The sequence below is a fragment of the Microcaecilia unicolor genome, chromosome 4 (assembly GCF_901765095.1).
Source record: "Microcaecilia unicolor chromosome 4, aMicUni1.1, whole genome shotgun sequence".
Lineage (NCBI taxonomy): Eukaryota > Metazoa > Chordata > Amphibia > Gymnophiona > Siphonopidae > Microcaecilia > Microcaecilia unicolor.
Window position 1 is genome coordinate 238,503,745 of NC_044034.1, and position 22,493 is coordinate 238,526,237.

Consider the following 22,493-nt stretch of genomic DNA (forward strand, 5'->3'; position numbering starts at 1 on the left):
GTTCACCCAATGATTGCAACTCATTGGTTGGTGGGGGGGGGGGGGCAAGAGAAAGGGAATGGGACTTGATATACTGCCTTGCTGTGGTTTTTGGGACTATTCTTAAGGGTGAGGGGCAGTGTTCTATAAACCCCCTCACAGTTCAGTACAAGGAAGAATTCAGGAGCTACTTATTTATGGCTTCTACCAGACTAAGAATCCAGCTACCTGTGCATGGCAAGGACTCACCTGACTATACCTGATACATGGGGCTCGCTGGGAACAGCAAGAGCCCTGAAGAGAAACCAATTCATCACCCACCTGATGCTGTGGACCTCTAAGGTTGAGAGAAATGGATTTTTAAAAAAAATTTATACAGTTCAGTGTTAGCCAGTTACTTGTCTTTTGCTTGCTAAGGATTGGTTATTTCTCAGATGTGTGCTCTATAGCCTAATATAGCTGCTAATCTGTACTCTCTTCTCAGAAGTATTGTGGTTGTATTACTATCTATCCATCTATATTTTGTGTAATCCTCAGTATATTTTTTATCTTGCTCATATTTGCTAATTTTTTATCTTATTATTTCCACATTGGTAGTACTCCTCCTTTGGGGACAGCACTGCTAGAACCTTAGGGCCACCACTGATGCAGTCATACCTCTTGCAAACGGATCCAGAGTAATTTACTCAGAGTGATTTTCTGTTATTGTATTTGCACCTACAGGAGATGGAGGTTTTTGATGATCTTTGTTTTATATTGTTTGTGATTTATAAACATCAGTTGTACAGAATATTGTTCCTTTTTATACTTTAATAAAAAGATTTAAATATAAAAATCAACTGTCCAAGGCGTGTGTGAATGTGTCAGACTAAGCTTGTGGGGAAGGGGAAGCGACAAACTTTGTCCACATATCCTTCTTTTGTCCCAGACACCTACAATCACTCCTGAGGAATACCAGCATCAAGTTACAATTTTGTATCAAAATGGATTGTTTGTTACCAGTTACAATGCAAGCACAGCAGCTCTATAGAAATGGTATCCGAAAGCAAAAACAGTGCACAATGAAAAGCAAACTGATACAAAATGAAATCATGTTATTTTTATTAAGTTATACGGATGAATTTTAAATTTAAAGAAACCAATTAGTGATGTGATAATGAATTTTTACACTGAGTAAAAACTTTCAATTGAACAAGCAATAATGGAGGAAATATGCACAAAAAAAAATGGGTCAATACTGCTTATGAAGTAAATTGTCTAAGCAATCTTTCAATAAATTCAGTACCATGATAAACTTTTTACTTTTATCATAATGTACAGTTCTGCAATCATTAACACACTATGGGGCTCATTTTCAAAGCACTTAGCCTCCCAAAGTTGCATAGAAACCTATGGAACTTAGCCTCCCAAAGTGCTTTGAAAATATGCCTCTATGTACTAGTTTCACTGCACTGCATAAGCAGTTATGCATTCAGCACCTAATTTGCTATATACCACTTTGAGGCTCATTTTCAAAGCACTTAGACTTACAAAGTTCCATGTGTTACTATATAATTTTGTTTGAAAATACTCCTAATTACAACAGAAATCTAGATTCTAATCAAATGTTTGCCTCATTTATTTCTCCAGAGGAAAACTGATAAATTAAGTCCATAGTGCTCTTTTAGGGGTCTTTTACTAAGCTGCGGTAGTAGTGTTATTAGCTCGCAGTACAAATCAGCTGACGGTAAACACAGAGATGCCCATTATATGCCTATGGGCATCTCAACGTTTACCACGAACTGATTTCTACCACGAGCTAAAAATGCGGCTTAGTAAAAGACCTCCTTAGTTTAGAATACATAAAACACTTTAAGGCAGACTGAAAAAAGAAACTGATACATTAATAAAAGTAAAAATTGATAAAATACTTTTGATTCATCTTTGAAATATTCATTTCATTATATTTACAGAATTCAAGGAATAGTGTAGTAGTATATAAGGATCCACTGAAGACTTTTTTTTTAAATTTCTTTTACAATATTTATTAAACTTGTAAATCTATAAACCCAATGACTCAGAGGCACAGTTTAAAAGGTCAGATATCACTGGAAGCAACAGACTATAGGTAGGACAGCTGTCACTAGAGCAAAAAAAGAAAAACTGCTGAAATAAAAAGGAACACATTTTAGGTGTTAATCTTTAAAACTACAGTTAAACAAACCTCTTCTTTCTAAAAGAAAAAAAAAATATTCATCCCACCCAAGTCCAGAAAATCCTATTTACAGCTTTACTTTATTCAGAAGTAGTACAGAATTGTGTAATACATCCAGTTCACCTCTGAAGTATAAATCTCTATTAAGGTATAGTTATTGTATTTACAAATACATACCCCTATTTAAGTTTGCCCTTCATTAAAAACATTTCAATGGAAAAAAAAATCACAAAATCAAACAAAAACCATACAAAATGCTTTTGTGAAAACAGATGTGTCAGAGAGTGTACTTCGTAAGAGAAGTTCTTCACCAGAAGTGGAGTTCCGTTTTTAAATTATGCTAACAAATGTTACATTTTAGCTTCTTCAGTCAACCTTCACCACGCTGTATATTTTGGTAACAAACCAAAAACATGCAAAGAATCCAATTGTTCCTAAAAAGAAAACAAATGATTCCATATTAGCTTTTCCAAAAATGACACTACCCACATACTGAGAAATATTTCAAAAGGGACTGCAGGAAAAAGTAACAAGAATCTTGTACAGAACAAACATTTTATCATTACAAACTTGTTACTGAGCACACCTGGTTAAACCATAAATACCTGGTTAAAAAATACCTTCCATGCCAGATCAGAGTAGGGGGCCCTTTTACTAAAGCTTAAGCTTGCACTAACGAACATTAGGGTGGAAGTCTATTACATTCCTATGGGCTTCTTAGAATTTAGCATGCGGTAATTGTTAGCATGCTCTAAGATTTAGTAAAAGGGTTTGTCATAAAAGAACAATTCTATAAGCAGGCATGTAATGTACGATGCACTTATGCCAGATTACCTTAGTATTCTATAACAGCATCTGGGCACTCAGATTCAGTTATAGAAATGGAATACTAAGGTAACTTGGCACGGGCACATCTTACATTTATACGTCAGCAGTTACACCAATCATAGACCTCATAGAACTACAGGGGCCTAAATGTGGCAAAGATGCACACACATTACTGTATGCTGTAAGTTATGCATTTAAGCGGTAGCACCACCCATGAGAACACTCTCCTAACATATACATGCTATGCCCATTATGCATACCCTTACAGAATAGAACTTAGTAGCTTTGCTGCCAGCCACACTCACATGCAAAAGTGAATTTCCACACACAAGTGGTGCATAAATGTGGGTGCTCAGTTATAGAATTATCCTCATGAATAACCATGCACCTTGAATCAATAAGTACCAAAAGGCAAAATGTTTTACACGCCAAGGAGAGATACAAAAATATGACCTTTTTCCTCCATGGAAAATGAAAGACTGCTGGTCCTACACCCACACATATGTGGTGGGGGCACTGCCTTAAAGATTTAAAGTGGCAGTACACTTTGGCAGTGTCCGAACCAGATTCCGTAGGACGACATCACCTCATCTGTGAGATTATGTTGCCTGCTTGTCCTCAAAGAAATGCCTGTTCTCACATTTTAAACCCTTCTGCAGAGGCAGCAGCAGCAGCAGCAGGATGGCATAACAACTTAAGAATAGCCATACTGGGTCAGCCTGCTTCCAACAGTGGCCAATTCAGATCACAACTATCTGACAGAATCCCAAATAGTAGCAAGATTCATGCTACTGATCCCAGGGACGAGTAGTAGCTTTCCCCATATCTATCTCAATAGCAGACTATAGACTTTTCCTCCAGGAACTTGTCCATACCTTTTTTAAACCCACACTAATCGCTGATACTACATCCTCTGGCAACGAGTTCCAGAGCTTAACTATTTGTTGAGTGAAAAAATTTCCTCCTGTTCGCTTTAAAAGTAGTACCATGTAATGGTGTCCCCTAGTCTTTGTACTTTTTGAAAAAGTAAAAAATTGATTTACATTCAACTGTTCTACACCACTCAGTATTTTATAAACATCTATCATATTCCCCCTTAGCCATCTCTTTTCCAAGCTGAAGAGTCCTAACCTCTTAAACTTTTCCTCATATGAGGAGTGGCCTAGTGGTTAGAGCACCAGTCTTGCAATCCACATGTGGCCGGTTCAAATCCCACTGCTGCTCCTTGTGATCTTGGGCAAGTCACTTAACCCTCCATTGCCTCAGGTACAAACTTAGATTGTGAGCCCTCCTGGGACAGAGAAATATCCAGAGTACCTGAATGTAACTCACTGAAAAATGTGCGAGCAAAATCTAAATAAATAAGAGTTGCATCCCTTTCTATCATTTTGGTTGTCCTTCTTTGAACTTATTCTTCTATCCTTTTTTGCAATTTGGTGATCAGATTTATAAACAATACTCAAGATGAGGTTGCACCATGGAACGAAACAGAAGCATTATGATATTCTTTGTCCTATTTTTGTATCCCTTTCCTAATAATTCCTAGCATTCTGATTGCTTTTTTGGCTGCTGCCACACACTGGGCAAAAGATTTCAGCATATTGCCCATGATGACACCTAGGGTGGAACCTTGCATCAAATAACTGATTTGCATTATTCTTCCCAATGTGCATCACTTTGCACTTGTTCACAATAAATCTTATCTGCCATTTGGATGCCTTGTCTTCCAACATCCTAAAGGCTTTCTGCAATTTTTCACAATGCACATGCGTTTTAACAACTTTGAATAGTTTTGTGTCTGCAAATTTAATCACCTCATTTGCCATTCCCATTTCCAGATCATTAAGAAATATGTTAAATAGCACTGGTCTCAGTACAGATCCCTGGGGCACTCCATTATTCACCCTCCTCCATTGAGAGAATTGGTCATTTAACCCTACCCTCTGTTTTCTATCCATCAACAAACTCCTAATCCACAACAGAACACTGCCTCTATCCCATGGGTTTTCAATTTTCTCTGGAGTCTCGTAGCAGATTTTGTCAAACACTTTCTAAAAATCTAGATACACTACATCAAGTGGCTTACCTTTATCTACATGTTTATTCACGCAAAGAAATGAAGCAAATTTGTGAGGCAAGACTTCCCTTGGCTGAATCCATGTTGACTCTATCCCATTAAACCATGTTTGTCTATGTGTTTGTTGATTTTATTTTTTATAACAGTTTTCACGCTATTTTGCCCGCTGATGTATGGAGCCTCTAGATGCCAGGGTAGGTAGGACCAGGGAGGCCAAAGCAAAAAGCCTGTGAGGGAGTTGGACTGCTGGATGATCAAGGAGTATAAGGAGTGCTCTAGGAGAATAATGTAACGGCAAAAAAACTAAATTATGTCTTTAAACATTGGAAACCTTCTTTGATGGTGATGATTTGGAGCAACAAAAGCAAATCACTAAGTCTAGGAGATCTAATAGAACAAAGTTGCAGAACCAGAAGCCATTCATCCCAGAGCCCGAAAGAGCTCAAACATGAAACTGTTAACCTGTTACTAGCAACCTGTAATTCAAAATAGTCATGATATCCGAGGATTACAGAGTGGCCAATATAACACCAAATTTTTAAAATGGCTCCTGTGGTGATCCAGGAAACTACAGATCTGTGAGCTAGCTGTCAGTGCTGGGCAAAAGGGTTGAAGATGTCCTAAAACAACAAAATAACTGACCATACAGACAGACATGGCTTAATGGGAATAAATCAGTATGGGTTCAGCAAAGGCAAGTCTTGCCTTAAGATTTATTACTTCTTTTTTTTTTTTTTTTTTTAATGTGGAGAAACAAGTAGAAATGGTGAGCTGGTTGATATAATGTATTTTCTGAAGGCATTTGACAAAGTCCCTCATTAGTGACTCCTTAGGAAATTAAAGTAATGGGATAGGAGGAAATGCCCTTTTGAGAGTTACAAACAGGTCAATCTGTATTGGGACCTGTGTTGTTTAACATTCATAAATGATCTGGAGAAAGGAGTGACAAGTGAGGTGTTCAAATTTGTGGATGACAAAATTATTCAAACTTGTTAAAACCACTGTGAATTATGAGGCCTTGAAGAAGGATTGTGTGAGGCTAGAAGACTGGAATATGAATGGCACCTAAAATTTAATAAGTGCAAATTGATACACACAGGGAAAAATAATCCCGAGTACAGGTATCATCTGAGGAGACAGTGGTTGTAGAAGACACAGTCACAGCTTGTAATCCTAATTTAAAATTCTTTTATTAGCACACAGGGCCTGTTACTCAGATTCTAGAATATCTTCATTCTTTGTTGCCATCTTAGGCTACAGATGGGCAGACTTCTACTATCTGTTTCCTTATCATGGCTAGATAGATACTGTTGGACCGGAGCAGACTTAAAAGGCATCTCTAGTTGTTGAAAATTAAGCCAGTACTGGGCAGACTTCTAGTCTGTGCCCTGAAATTGGCAAGGACAGCTCAGATCAAGTATGCATATGTTATCATATACTAGGAGTTTACCTTGTTAGGCAGACTGGATGGACCATGCAGGTCATGAACTGCTGTCATCTATTACGTTACTAGATTCTCTGCTCGCTCAAGACTATCTTCCTGGTCTCACCCCTCCTGCGACTTCCCTCCCTTTCACCCCTTTGTACTTCTTCCCTCCAACTATGATCCTCTTTTTTTCTCAGAACCCTTTCCTCAGCCTCTCACCCCTTTCAACCCCCTCCATACTAAGTCCAACAGAGTTTCTCTCACAGGCCTCTTCAGCTTCTCTTTCTTCAGCTAACCCCTCACTCACTTTTTATCACATCCCACTGCACCCTTCCCACAGCTTGCATTCCCTTCAGCTCTGTTCTTGCTTTCACAGTCCATGCCTCTTCTCTCAGCCTCTCTTCCCCTCACAACTCATGTCTTCCAGCTCTGTCATGTGTCTACCCTTCTTCCTCATCCTCAGCACCACTATCTATGTCTTCTCCATCTTCTATTCCTCCTCTCCCAGTCAGGATTACTACTTTTAGTTATTCCCCCAGACAGTAATGTTATATATCTTAACCAGTGCCACCTTTTACAGCTGGCCTCCTTTCTACTAGCCTTTCTATCAGCTTTTCTGCCCTTATAGGTCCTTCTGCTCCTCTCTGTTACTTCTAATAGCATGAAGGCTGATATTCAAAATAACTGTCCAGAAATAGCCCCGGCTGGTTAAATTGTCTGGGGCAAATTGGTTATTTTCAGTGGCACTTGACCAGTTATCGCTGCTGAAAATAACTAGTTAGCATTTAAATCAAACCAGCTATTTTGTGGGCGGAGTCAGCACTTGGCCAGTTAAGTGCTGATATGCAAAACTTAACCGACCAGTTTAACCACATAAACAGGACTTGCATAAAAGTCTGACCTAACTTTGGGGCCCCTTTACTGAAAGGTTGCTGCGCTGCAACGTGGAAATACCGCTGGCCCAATGCATCAGCCATTGCCAGTAGTTCCAACTTTAGCATGCACCACTTCCGGCGTTGCTGGATTTAAAAAATTGGCACGGGAGTCCTTACCGCCAAAATGAGTGATAAGTGCCACCCACCCCCGAATGCTATGCAGTAAATGCAAACTGACCGCATGACCATGTGTTTTTTCTGGCTTTTTACCCGCTACTGTAAAAAGGGCTCTGGCACACCACAAAAATGGCAGCTACTAATACCACAGGGCCCTTTTTACTGCAGCTTGGTAAAAGGGGCCCTTAATATGGTAACTAGTGCAGCATTTCGATTAAACTCTTTAATCATGATTAATCATCTGGTTAAACATTTTTAATCAAGATAAATCACACAATTAAAGGTAATTTATTTATTTATGTATTTCCCCACTGTGGCTCCTTGCGACTCTAAGCAAGTCACTTAACCGTCCATTGCTCAGGTACAAAATAAGTACATGTATATAATATGTAAAACTGTTTTGATTGTAACCACAGAAAGGCGATGCATCAAATCCCATTTATCTTCCCATTCTCTGAGGTCTTCTCAAGGAAATAGCTTAGTAGTATCATCACATAAGAAACTTTGATTAGACTCTTCTCGCCATACAGCATTTAGCTGTGTAGCACCAATACTATGGAATTCGCTTCCTTTGGAATTACGTACAGAAGTCTTATAAGAAATTTAAGACTGGGTTGAAGACCTGTTTTTTTAGAAACAAATTATAGTGCATAGTGTTGATTTTTTTTTTTTTTTAATGACATATGTCGGACTGGATTGTGGTTTGAGGCTACTGGTTGAACATATAAAATAGAAAGTTTAGATTCATGATGGTGTATAACATAGGACATACCATACATTTGTATCTCAATATTTGATGTTTATTGTTGTTCTATGCTTCCCCCTTTCTGATTTTATATTGCCAATTGTTTTCTTTGTTTTTTGTCAATCTACCTTTAATTTGAAAAAATATATAAACCACTGATGTACTGCATGAAGGGTGGTATAACAAATATACTGAAAGAAAAATAAGTAAAAATAACTATTCAGGACTTCGATGGGCAGAGTGAGAGTGGAGGAGTAAGATACTTTGCAGCACAAGTCAGGGAAGCTAGTGTAGGGGCACAAGATCTGGGAAGGTGGTACAAAAGAGCTGGTAGAAATGGCAGGATTGAGATAGTAAGGCAGAGAGGAAGGTTCTCTGTAAAAGAAAACTACAGGCTTGTGGGCTCTGAACGCAATTACAACGCAATTGCATGCAAAACAGGGCTCTTAGCGCAAGTAACATAGTAACATAGTTACTGCATGCTAAACATATTCCTCCCCTATGATCAGCGAGCAGCATGCCAAACATTGGCTTGCTGGCCACGGCAAACCCTACACTAGCTCGGAGCTGGCGTTAGGGTTTGCAGACCATTAGGGAGCAATGGTGAGCCCTGTCCAGCATGCATTTGCATGCTAGCAGGCCCCCTATTCCCTCCCCCCCAATGCAGCCCCCCCTGCAGAAGCAGGAACCTCAACCCCCCTACCCAGAGCCAGCGACACGGGCTTGGAGGTCCCCCTGAAACCCCCCCCCCCCACACACACACACAAGTTCAAGGGGGGGGGGCTGGAGATCTGGTGGGTCTCCAGCCCCCCTAGCATCCCCCCCCCCTGAAATTGTATCCCTGGCTTGGGTTGGGGGGTTGGGTAGGGACCCTAGGTCACCAAGGCTTTGCTTCTTGGGGTCTGGTGGTCCCACGGACCTCCAGCCCCTGTGTTTGACAGGTCTGGGCTAATCAATGACCTGGAAAACAATACAGAAATATATGCCTGAACTATATGGTCCACTGACATAAAAGCTGGACATTTTCAAATCCTTTTCTTACACCAACTATTTTTAACAGATGAGTAAGCAGTGACAGAACTGTTGAGATATATCAATTAGGATTTTTTTTTTTTTTTTTTTTTTTTAGCTTTTGCAAGATCTTGATAGAAGTAATTGCCTTGAAGGCCAACTTCTGGTAAATAATTTAAAAAAAATACAGGCATATACCCCCCCTTTTTTTTTTAGCAAATCTTTTAACGCAATTAAATGTACTTATTAGCAAACCTTTTATCATACATGCCTCCTTCTTCAGGTCAGAAATGAGAAAAAAAGGCAGCAAAATGCACTGCCTTCAAAAGCTAGTCAAAAATGTAATGTCTGTCCAATAAAGACATTTTCTTCTTGATTTCTATTTATTTCCTTTAAAGTGGACGATTACATCCATAGTAAGAGACGTACAGGAATGAATGTATGTGTAGATAGAAGAGAATAAATATAAGGGTTGGGGTGGGGAAAAACCGAGGCAACTACTTTAAGTTTTTGAAGTCTCAGTATTTTAAAATTTTGTTCATCAAATGTTGGAAATTTTGATCAAAGCAATGCAATAACTAATTTGACCAAAGCTAATTCTTATACTGTTTTATTTTGAGAACACTGAAGTGCAATTATACTACCTGCTCTTTGTCAAAGTTTGTGATCTTTTCAAACAAAGAAGTTACATTAAAGAGGATTTTCCCATAGATTTATAGAGTATTAGCAATTAACCTTGAGAGAAGCTCAGAGAAAAGTAGAAGAGCTAGGCAAATTACAACTTTTTGCTTTATTCTTTAAGGCAGTAGCCCGGAAATGAAAGCCAGTTCTGAATATGAGACAATAAAATATGGAGTTAAATGATGAAGAGGTACTTTTACCAAACTACAGTAAAAGGACCCTTGTGGTGGCATCTGTGTGTGGGTTTGACATGAGGCCCCCTTTTACTGCAGCAGGCACAAGGAGTTTTAAAAAACCCTGAAAAATAAAATGGCAGTGTTAAGTTAAGCAATTGCTGTGTGACTATTTCCTGTGGGGAGCCTTACCGCCTCTTATTTAGGAGGCTGTAAGGGCTCCTATGCTAACTGGGCAGTACACAGCTATGCCCAATTACTAGCGGGTAAGCTCCCGGTGCTAAAGAATTGCAAGCACCAGAAGTGGCGCACAGCACACGTCAGAACTACTACTGGGCTCCTGCAGTAGGTCTGATTTGCTGCACGCCATTGCCATGGTTGCCCTACCACAGCTTTGTAAAAGGGCCCCAAAATGACTTGTCCCATGATCAGAGTACTTCTTGTCTCAGTCATCCACCTGAGCTGTACATTTTGGGGCCAAAGACTGCTTGAACCGCAATGTAACTTAACAGAATGCACTATAACAATGCTGAAGCAAATACATTTTATTATATGTAGTTATACTTGTAAAACTATAAAAAAAAAAAAAAAAACTTTGTGGTAAGGGTGGGGATGGGGGGGGGGGACCTCTGATTAATTGTGAATGAAAGCTCATAGAATTATAGCAAAACAAAGCTGAATTTGAAGGCAACAGAAGCCCAGAATCCACCAAGCCAAAAAAAAAAAAAAAAAGATAAAATAGTGAGAGTTAGTGGAGCTGGGCTAAATTCTGTACAAGTTGGAGGTTCAAAAATCATGAGGTAACAGACTGGCCAATACAAAAAAAAAAAGGCATGCTTGTCCATGTGATTTCAGTGACCAAAACAACCCTGATATACTAGAAAAACCTATCTGCAACAGTTAAAAAAATCTATAACAGAAATCTGAATTCCAGAACAACTTAGGGAGGAACCACATTCTGGTAAAAGGTCAAAACTCTTGCTAAATTAGAAATAATCACAATTTTATAAATAGTTAACACTACAATGCACAAGATGGACACTAGAACCATAATACTTACCTGTAAATAGGAAAAATATCAGAACCATTATCATTGTGTAACCAAAGTACAAAAAGGTGCTGGCTGTTCCTGTAATTTGCAGTTTTGAAAAGAAATAATGTATTGCATACACAAAAAAATATACAGCAGTAAAACCACTGGTGAGAAATGAACGCCACTGCCAATGGTAGTCCTGGAGGAAAGATAAAAAGGAAAAATGTTCAAGAATATGTTGACGTAGTACCTAGATTTCTTAAATATAGCAGTTTGCAGTCATAACAGATGGTTCAATGCTATGCCATTCCAAATATAAAAGTATTCTAAGCAGCTAAAAAAAATCTACACCATTTAAACAGTCAGAAAAAAGGTCTTGAGTAGACTATGTTTTATCTGTACTGATATGCAAATTTGCCAGATCAGATCATTGTTAGTGTATCCCCTTTGCTGTTCTGAGCATTAAAGGCCAGTAGATAATGGAATACGACAAGTTACATACTTGATAATGTTGAAAAACCACAGAAAATACAGAACAAAAACCTGTAAGAAAACAGTGAAGGTGACTCAATAAAACGATGATGCTCTACTTGGTCTAGAGGATTTACTGATTAACATCAACAACTCAACATGGCTGTGTTTCGGCCCAATGGCCTGCCTCTACTTCTACTAATAATTTCTATAGCACTACTAGACGTACACAACGTTGTACATTGGAACATGAAGAGACAGTCCCTGCTCGACAGGGCTTACAATCTAATTAGGACAAACAGGACAGATAAGGGACTTATTAAGGTGGGAATGAGAAAACACGGGTACTGAACGAGTAAGGGTTAGGCGTTAAAAGCAGCATCAAAAAGGTGGGCTTTTAGCCTTGATTTGAAGACTGCCAGAGATGGAGCTTGATGTACCGGCTCAGGAAGTCTATTCTAGGCATATGGTGCAGCAAGATAAAAGGAACAGAGTCTGGACTTAGCAGTGGAGGAGAAGGGTGAGGATAAGAAAGATTTACGCACTGAATGGAGTTTCCCGGGAAGGTGTGTAGGAAGAGTGGAGAGGTACTGAAGAGCTACAGAGTGAATGCACTTGTAAATCAAAAAGAGCAGTCTGAACTGTATGCAGAAACAGATAGAGAGCCAATGAAGTGACTTGAGGAGAGGGCTAATATGAACATAGCAACACTGGCGGAATAGTCGTGCATCAGAATTTTGAACAGATTGAAGGGGAGAGAGATGGCTTAGCAGGAGACCTGTGAGAAGCAAGTTGCAATACTCTAAGCGAGAGGTGATAAGACTGTGGATAAGGGTTCTGGGAGTGTGTTCAGGAAGGAAAGGACGAATTTTGGTGATATTACAGAGAAAGAAACATCAGGTTTTAGCAGTGTGTTGAACATGTGCATAGAAGGAGAAATGGGAGTCGAAGATTACCCCAAGGTTACGAGCTGATGAGACAGGAGTCTTCTAATGTTGTTTGGATTGGTCTATCTATATCACCAGAGCCAGTCTTAGCAATTGCAGGGCCCCGTGCAGACCAGGTTGGTGGTCTGAAAAGTAACCAACAAGTTGTCACAAGTCTTCTCAAGTTTAGAGTGTGGGATTTGATGGCATGCATCGCTACTTGCAGTGCTTCCCACCGGTTTTTTCAATCGCAACACAGAATAGAATTTGACATACATCAGTACACCAAGTGATATAGATAGACCAATCCAAACAACACTAGAAGACTCCTGAGGCAGGCCATTGGGCCGAAGCATGGCCGTGTCGAGTCAATGTTGTTGATCAATAAATCCTCTAGACCAGTACAGTATCATTTTATTGAGTCACCTTCACTGTCTTCTTAGAGAGAATGTTGAAAGACCACCAAATGTACCCTGATTTCTTTCATCTTTGCCCGACTACTCTCTTTACATGATAATCTAAAGGAAGGGGAAAGCATATACTGCACCTCTAGCCAATTCTATAAATCGATGGCAAATTTATTCTTTCCAACCTGATGACATATTAGAAAGAAAGTATTTCTAAGGGGGTCAAGAATGTCCATCCAACCATCCATCAGCAAAATAAATCTCACAAAATGTAAAGGAATGGGATAGTTTTTGGCATTGAGGAAACACAGGGAATAGACACCAGAGAGTTTGAAAAATGGGCCAGATCAGACTAGGGTTCCAGAGAAAAAAATCTCCCCCCCCCAAAAATGGCCCAATGAATTTCCATGGAAGAGGCAGTTTCAAGCACTTCAGCAAAGAAACACCGATACACTGAAACAGAGCTGGTAGTATACTGCTTTCACATAGCCTCTCCCCTCCACTATCATTGTCAAAGATACAGAACCAACACAGATACAGCTACACACATACAGAAATATATATATATATAAATATATATATATACATATATATATATATATATATTACACACACACACAATGTAATCCACTTAAGTGCAAGGGTCTGGGACCAAAGAAATACATGCAGTTAACCGGAGCGTGCTCTTAACCGCTGTGACCCAAAGAAGCTTGTCATCTGATAAACACATATATGTACAGTACTGTTTATTATATGTACAGTATACAGTCTCTGTTAACTGACGTTATACAGTCTCTGTTAACTGACGTTAGGCTTACTTGAATTAATCAGTCATAGTCCTCTGTACACTCTTGTGTCTGAGTTCCATAGACTACGTCTGCCAGATGGTAAAAACTGTCATAGCACTGACATCCAGTGGCCTCCAGATAGGCCCGCACGGTGTTGAGACTCTCCAGCGCTCTTGCAAAAGTGACAGGAGGTTGTTGAATTTCGTCAGCATGTGCCTCGCTGCTCATTTCATCATCAGCCGTTGCTTGCGTGTAGGCACATACCTCGACATCAGTGTGCTGTCGTCAGCTGTTTGTAGATCGTAATCAACAGCTACGTAATGATGAAACTCCTCTTCAGTAACACCGGCTGGGATGTCAATAGCCTGTTCATCTGACGCGTTTGCAACAGCTGCATCTGTTTCGTCCCTCTCCACATCCTTAGCAAAGCTTGCCTGCTTGTAGCAGTTCACAATGGTTGCCTGTGTAACATGATTCCAGGCTTCTTTCTGCATATGTAGGGAATCCAACAATGATAGATTATGAGCCAGTTCAACAGCATGTTTATCCTTGCCAGTCTGGTCATCCATAACGCTCATCAGACAACGTAGCACAAGAGCCCGATAATGTTGTTTGAAATTGGCTATTATGCCCTGATCCATAGGTTGGATCAGAGAGGTAGTGTTTGGTGGCAGGAAGACCACCTTGACATTAGACAGCCTGACATCATCATTGTGCGCAGCACAATTATCACAAAGCAACAAAATCTGACGCTTTTGTGCCCGCATTCTAGTGTCTAACTTCTTTAGCCATTGCTTCCAAATTCCCCAAGTCATCCATGAATTTGCGTTAGCCTCGTATGACATAGGAAGTCGCTTAACATTCTTGAAGCAGCGGGGCTGTTTGCTCTTTCCAATGACGAGTGGTTCCAACTTCTCACTCCCATCCATATTGCAGCAAAGGAGGATCGTCAGTTGGTCCTTCAACGTTTTACTTGTTTGAATGCAAGTGTTCCATCAGGAATCGCTCGCCAGTAGAGACCGCTTTCGTCAGCATTGAAAATGTCACAGGGTCAAAACTAGTTCAAGATGGTAGGAAGAACTGAAACAACCCAATTTTCAGCACCAAAGTCATCAGTGTCTTGTTTCTCACCATGCTGTTTCTTGAATTTTATGTTGTTCCTCTCCTTCCAACCATCCAACAGTGGCTTTGAATTCAGTTAGTCCAAGACTTTCAGCTAGTTGATTAGCTTTCTCCATAAGCAGTGGACCACTGACAGGCATTTTGTCTGCTCCTGACTTGAAAAAACCACCAAAGAAGAGCATCTTCTACATCCTCAGCTTTTGCCGCTCATTTACGTTTCCTGTGTGGATTTGTATTGTTTTGCCAGTCTTCCAGAAGCTGATCTTTCTGCTTCAAGATACGTGAAATTTGACTGGGAATGACACCATATTCTTCAGCAATAGATGCTTGACTGTTTGTTTTCTAATTTAAGAACTTCTATTCGTTCAGCCAGTGTTATACAGTTGCACGACGACGACTCCAGTTTACACTCTAACAACATTCTTTCGCTTATTCTGCCTGTGGCAGTTAACCAACAAGATTTCAAGTTTACCGCTCCTTTGTCACGTGCCAATCGGTTTCCATATTCCATGCGTGCGCTTATGCGGAGTCTTTCCTGCAGAGGAGCGGTCTTAAACCATGCATATAAGCGAATCTTGCACTTATCAGTGCTGTGCTAAACCGAAGTTTGTCCCCATAGAAATTGATGGCGCCAAAAACGGCACCGAAGTACGGCATGCAGTTAAACAGAGCATGCACTTAAATGGAGTGTACTGTATATATATATACATACATACAGACAGACACACTACACACAGGCATGCCCACACACACACAGGCACATGGGTAGGAAACAATTTCATAAGGCATACTCTGCATACTTCACCATGCATATCCTTCTGTTGCAACACTCCTATCCCTGTTTGGCTGAATCTAATCGAGGTACTTTAGACTGCTAGATCTCAAAGAAGGTTCAAAGCAGTTTACATTAAGATCATAATAACAATGCATAAGAGTGACAGTTTACGTTAGATATTTCTAAAACAAATAGGTTTTAATTTATTTTCAGAAAAAGACATGTAGATGGACAGTAGTTTGATCCAAGATGGTAGGGAGTTCCATATTTTAGTTGAATGACAAGAAAATGATGGAAAATTTAGGGCCCTGTTTACAAAGGCACGCATTTTTAGCGCGTGTTAACCATGTATATGACTATAATATTCCTATGGTCGTCTACATGGTTAGCGCACGCTAAAAACGCTAATGTACCTTTGTAAACATGGCCTTTAGAGATCAATGATACCTTAATCTAATAGTACCCTTAACATGGATAAAGAGATCAGATGATATTTATAAGCTCAAAGGTTGACCCAGGCAAAGCTTTAAAAAAACAAAACTAATTTAAGTTCAATTTTGTTCATAACTGGCAACAAATGGAGGCCCCTCAACAAAGGTGTAACATGATCTATTTTTTTCCAGTTGAGTATCAACCTAGCTGCTATATTCTGAAGTAATTAACGTTTTCCAAGATGACTAGTAGAGATACCTGCATGAATAACATTATAATAGTCTAACTGGGATAAAATCAAAGATTGCACTAATAAAGCAAATTGGTTTTCAAAGAAGTAGTGACGAACTATTAACTGTTCAACTTAAAAAACAATTCTTGTATAAATTATTTATCTGTAATTCAAAAGTCAAGGAAGAATCCAGATAAACACCAAGAACTTTAGCTAAGCTGTCTATTGGTAAAACATCACCAAGATCTAAGCATAGCATTCTTGGGGTGGATTTATTTTTAAAATTTATATACCATCCACAGGATTTTAATGTTAATTTATAGAAGCCCACACCCTGATTTTAATTTTAGCTTATTTGTAAAAGCCCACACCCTGATTTTGTTAACACTACCTGCCAAATCTGTGAAGGGTCAAATCTAAATCAGTGGAAGCTGCAAGTAGTAAGAAAATGTGTGTTTTCCCTCTCCGAGGGAGGTCATAGAAAAAGAAATGGTGAGAGAATGCAAAAAGACATAAGATGAACACAGAGAATCTCTAATTAGAAAATGGACATGATTAAAAAAAACAAACAAACAAAACAAACGGCTGAAAGTGTGTGGATGTGTCATACAAACAAGTCTATTCCCTGTGCTGCTTAAAAAAAAAAAACTCCTAGGTATCTGAATTTTTTCAAAATATTGGTAAATATGTCCCTTAAGAAAACCATCAGAATTATACATTATTGCACTTACCTCTGCACACAGGTGGAAGTAGCAAAGTAGGATAGTAGCTTCAGAGCATGTAATAACCAGAATAATAAATACTAGAAACAGGAAGCCAAACATATAATACATCTGATGAGACCTAAAATACAATACAAAGAAACAAAAATAAAGTTTCCTCTTTAAAATTCAAATCTTACGTAAAACACAGGCAATGGCAGTATATTTGCTAAACATAAAACAAAAATACCCTACTGTAAAGTCATCCTTAAGTCCAATTCATGCAGAAATACATGTACTATACTTTATTATTTGAAAATGGAGTTCTTGCAGGAAAGATTGGAGAGAAGTGGGAGTCTTATACTATGCCTACAACTGCTTTGTGATTTCAAGTACACACTTGGAAGTGGTATGGCAGTTACAACATTGAACAGCAATAGTCTGATTGCATTGGGTGTCCAAGAAAACACCAAGGACCCTGTTTACTAAGCAGCGTTATAGGCGTGTTAATGTTTTTAACGCATGTTGTTGTTTTTTTGTTACATTTGTACCCCACGCTTTCCCACTCATGGCAGGCTCAATGCGGCAGGCAATGGAGGGTTAAGTGACTTGCCCAGAGTCACAAGTAGCTGCCTGTGCCGGGAATTGAACTCAGTTCCTCAGGACCAAAGTTCACCACCCTAACCACTAGGCCACTCCATGTACGTGCCTACAATATCCCTATAGGCACCTACATGGTTAGCGTGCTCGCTAAGTGTAGACGCGCTAAAAACACTAACGCACCTTAGTAAACAGGGCCCCAAGGGTAAATCAGCATGAACAGTTGTTACACCTCAGGGAATTATGTGCCACAAAAATATAAAAGATATGAAATAGTAATTACTTGTATTTTACACATTAATTAGAATAGTATTTGAACACTATTAGAAATCTATGCAATGACTTTGCACATTACAACTATATAATAATGTTATTATTCCAAATGAATAAGTAAGGAAAGCATGCAGGCTATGGCTCATGGAATTCTTTCCAAACCCTCTGCGTGTCACTTTTGGAAATGCAAACAGTTTGTGGAACTGCCTGAACATACCAGGTACACTCAACCTCTTCCTTGGCTGCAGGAAGATTTTCTTTGCAGTGGACAGAAAATTAAAGAAGTCTTCACCTCCAGTAGCAGCCTTTTCCTTGGAAGTTAACTCCTATACAAATGAAAGTGGAACTACGCCATTACTCAGACTTCAGTCTCTGTTGCAGCCACAATCCAAATGAGCAGCTGTGTGTTCGCATATCATTTTTCTTCTGGTAGACATCTCAACTTGAACTTCGGAACAAGCACTGTTGCACTTTTGTAGTTCCAAGGCATCTGCTCCAGATTCCCAACACTCTTTCTGACCACCTACCACATGCTGTGGAGGTCTTGAAGACTGTCTGCATATTCTTTCCAGCGTTCTCCGGGGGGGGGGGGGGGGGGGGGGCTCCCAGGTCCAAACAGATCCAACAAGGGCATCTGCTCCAGGTGACTAGTGCTCATTCTGGCTGCCGACCAGGTGCTGTGGAGGACTTGCAGCTCATTGCAGTCAGTACAGCTTTAACTGGGGTAAATCCCAGGTCCACTCAAATCCAACAAGGGTCTCTGCTCCAGGTGCCCAGCGCCCTCTCCAGCCACTTATCAAATGCATGTACAACTGAACAAGAGACAAATAAGACTTGAACTGCATGGGTCTACCTTATTAGAATACCATAGCTGTAAAAGAATACCACGTGGTTCACTTATTAATAAGCAACCAACCACGTTTAGGGAAGATACTGTGTTTATGAGACAATTGGCAGCAATTCTCAATAAGAGTTCACTGGTTCTGATGGTGCTACTAATTAAGACCTGTAAAAGTAAAGAAAATAAAGTGAAAGAAGATTTAGATTACTACTACTACTAATCATTTCTATAGCGCTACTAGACGTACACTTGAACATGAAGAGACAAGTCCCTGCTCGACAGAGCTTACAATCTAATTAGGACAAACAGGACAAACAAGAGATACGGGAATATTAAGGTGAGGATGATAAAATAAGGGTTCTGAACAAGTGAATAAGTGTTAGGAGTTAAAAGATAACCAATTACAGCTTTTAAAAGATAAGGATGCACATTTTGAACTTCTGCATGAGGATTTTAAGAGAAGCTCTGATAAATTTGTGAGGGATTTGAAACTTAGTATGAGAAATTTCACAGAGGTGAATTAGATTATAAGAATGGTAGCGTTTACCTATGGTAGCGTTTACCTATAATGAAAAAAGGAATCTTAGGAGGAAGTCATCAATTTTTAAGAGACCAGGTTATTGAGAAAGTAGTCACCAAAGAGAAAGAACAGGCTACTATTAATCAAAGAAGCCCAAGTGTGAGGGAGAAAAAGACACTAAAGAGTGAAACGGGGGAAGTATTTGATTCCTCTGCTTCTTTATACAACCCCCCCCCCAAGACAAATACCGCATGCCAGATATTAGTAAACTCAAAATGAATAAGAAGAAAGTCTTCCAGAATATGAGCAAGGAAGAGAAAGCAGCCATTGACACACTGAAAGCAGATAGGACTATCACAATAAAACATGAAGATAAAGGTGGTGAAGTGGTTGTTATGGGCATTGAAAAATGGGCTCATGACTGTTTTAACTTTTGTGGTGAATAAATTAATCTTTTAATGAAAGTTTTATTTGGCAATTTCCTTCTTTTTTCATCCTGTGCTAGATTTTGTAAGTCACCTGCCTACTTGCTTTCTTGGACCTCCTACCAAAACAGGCATCATTCTTTTCCAAAAGGATAATTCTCTCTCTAATTTATGTTTTACTGCCTCTAATTTTCTATTAGAAGTTTGTACTAAGAGTGTCATTCAGTCCAGAGAACAGTTATTTAAACTAGCTTCCCATTTTTTCATGAACTCCTCATTGTCAATGAATAGTTTGGGAGCCTATCAGGCTCATTTTCGAAAGAGAAGGGCACCCATCTTTCGACACAAATCGGGAGATGGGCGTCCTTCTCTCAGGGTCGCCCAAATCGGCATAATCGAAAGCCGATTTTGGGCATCCCCAACTGCTTCCCGTCACGGGGACGACCAAAGTTCCCGGGGGCGTGTCAGAGGCGTAGCAAAGGCGGGACTGGGGCGTGCCTAACAGATGGGCATCCTCGAGCGATAATGGAATAAAGAAGGGCGTCCCTGACGAGCACTTGGCCAACTTTACTTGGTCCATTTTTTCTTACGACCAAACCTCAAAAAGGTTCCCAAACTGACCAGATGACCACCGGAGGGAATCGGGGATGACCTCCCCTGACTCCCCCAGTGGTGACTAACCCCCTCCCACCCTGAAAAAAACAACTTTAAAAACTTTTTTTGCCAGCCTGAAATGTCATACTCAGGTCTATCGCATCAGTATGCAGGTCCCCGGGAGGGGAGGTATGTGCGTGTCAGTGGAGGCATAGCGAAGGCGTGGACGTCCTTCTTTCAAACATTTTGGACGTCCTGAACTACCCCCCCCCCCCCCCCTCCACAGGGAAGGCCAAATTTCAAGGGAGTGGAGGAGTGGCCTAGTGGTTAAAGCACTGGTCTTCCAATCCAGAAGTGGCCGGTTCAAATCCCACTGCTGCTATTTGTGATCCAAAATCCAAATAAATAGTAACATAGTAGATGACGGCAGAAAAAAGACCCGCACGGTCCATCCAGTCTGCCCAACAAGACAACTCATGTGTGCTACTTTTTGTGTATACCCTACTTTGATTTGTACCTGTGCTCTTCAGGGCACAGACCGTATAAGTCTGCCCAGCACTATCCCCGCCTCCCAACCACCAGCCACGCCTCCCCACCACCGGCTCTGGCACAGACCGTATAAGTCTGCCCAGCACTATCCCTGCCTCCCAACCTCCAGTCCCGCCTCTGGCACAGACCGTATAAGTCTGCCCAGCACTATCCCTGCCTCCCAACCTCCAGTCCTGCCTCCCACCACCGGCTCTGGCACAAACCGTACAAGTCTGCCCAGCACTATCCCTGCCTCCCACCACCGGCTCTGGCACAGACCGTATAAGTCTGCCCAGCACTATCCCCGCCTCCCAACCTGCAGCCCTGCCTCCCACTACCGGCTCTGCTATCCAATCTTGGTTAAGCTCCTGAGGATCCATTCCTTCTGAACAGGATTCCTTTATGTTTATCCCATGCATATTTGAATTCCATTACCGTTTTCATCTCCACCACCTCCCGGGGGAGGGCATTCCAAGCATATAAATAAATAAATAAATAAATAAATAAATAAATAAAGAGGGTGTCTGAGGCATAGCAGGCATGGACGTCCTTCTCACAGAAACATCCACATTTTGGACGTCCTCAACTGCCGCTGCAGGGACGGAGGCATAGCAAAGGACGTCCTCAACTGCCGTTGCAGGGATGGAGGCATAGCGAAGGACGTCCTTCACCCATGCTCTTAAAAAAAAAAAAAAAAAGACGTCCCTGACAAGCACTTGGACGTTTTCACCTGGACTTGTATTTTTCTAAGGTTGTAGATGGCTATTATACACGCAGCTTGTCTGCGTGTATGAAGCCGTCTTTGGAAGGCGCAGAGCAGCCACGCACAATGTTTGGCTGCTCTGCACTGGCTTCCCCTCCTTAGGAAGGAAATCGTGTGCAAATGAGCTAACAGTGAGCAGCTCATTTGCATGCGATTTCTTTCATGTGTGCCTGTTCCTTTCCGAATCGCTAAGGGATCGGTAAGGGAAGGGCTTTTTCCGTTCAGTTAGTGCATCAGTTAGTCCACTGCAATGCCCCCTAGGGTGCTCGGTTGGTGTCCTGGCATATCGGGGACCAGTGCGCTACGAATGCTGGCTCCTCTCACGACCAAATGAGTTGGATTTGGTCGTTTTTGAGATGGGCGTCCTCGGTTTCCATTATCGCCGAAAACCAGAGAGAACCATCTCTAAGATCGACCTAAATGTTGAGATTTGGGCGTCCCCGACCGTATTATCGAAATGAAAGATGGACGCCCATCTTGTTTCGATAATACGGGTTTCCCCACCCCTTCGCGGGGACGTCCTGCGAGGACGCCCTCAGGAAAACTTGGGTGCCCCGTTCGATTATGCCCCTCCATGTGACTCTCAAACCAAGTGGGACCCTCTTATATCTACAATAGTCTAAAAGGGTAGATGTATGCAGTTCAGTTCTTACTCTTTATTTACTTAACATGATAATGTGTCCAGAAGTCTAGGAAATCATTCTCTCTTGATTCTTGAAAAAATGCTTCTGTAGGTAGCATATTCTACAGAACCTCTTCATTAAAGTTGAGGATATTACACCCTGGTGAAAACAGCATCTTGCCTCTTATAGTAACAGAAATAAATACAGGAGAGGTCTCCAGCATCTCTCCCCCCCCCCCCCATCCCTGTGGTCTTGCATCTCTTTCTCTCCTAC

General features: G+C 40.6%; 1 protein-coding gene across 1 annotated transcript in view; it reads right to left on the reverse strand.

Moving 5' to 3' along the window:
* Positions 1-1,991: 1,991 nt before the first annotated feature.
* Positions 1,992-22,493, reverse strand: part of TM9SF2 (transmembrane 9 superfamily member 2) — a 215,442-nt gene continuing 194,940 nt past the window's right edge. Inside the window, 3 exon segments of the mRNA XM_030201349.1 lie at positions 1,992-2,607; positions 11,227-11,398; positions 17,084-17,195. Coding sequence (XP_030057209.1) covers positions 2,540-2,607; positions 11,227-11,398; positions 17,084-17,195 — 352 coding nt within the window. The 3' untranslated portion in view covers positions 1,992-2,539.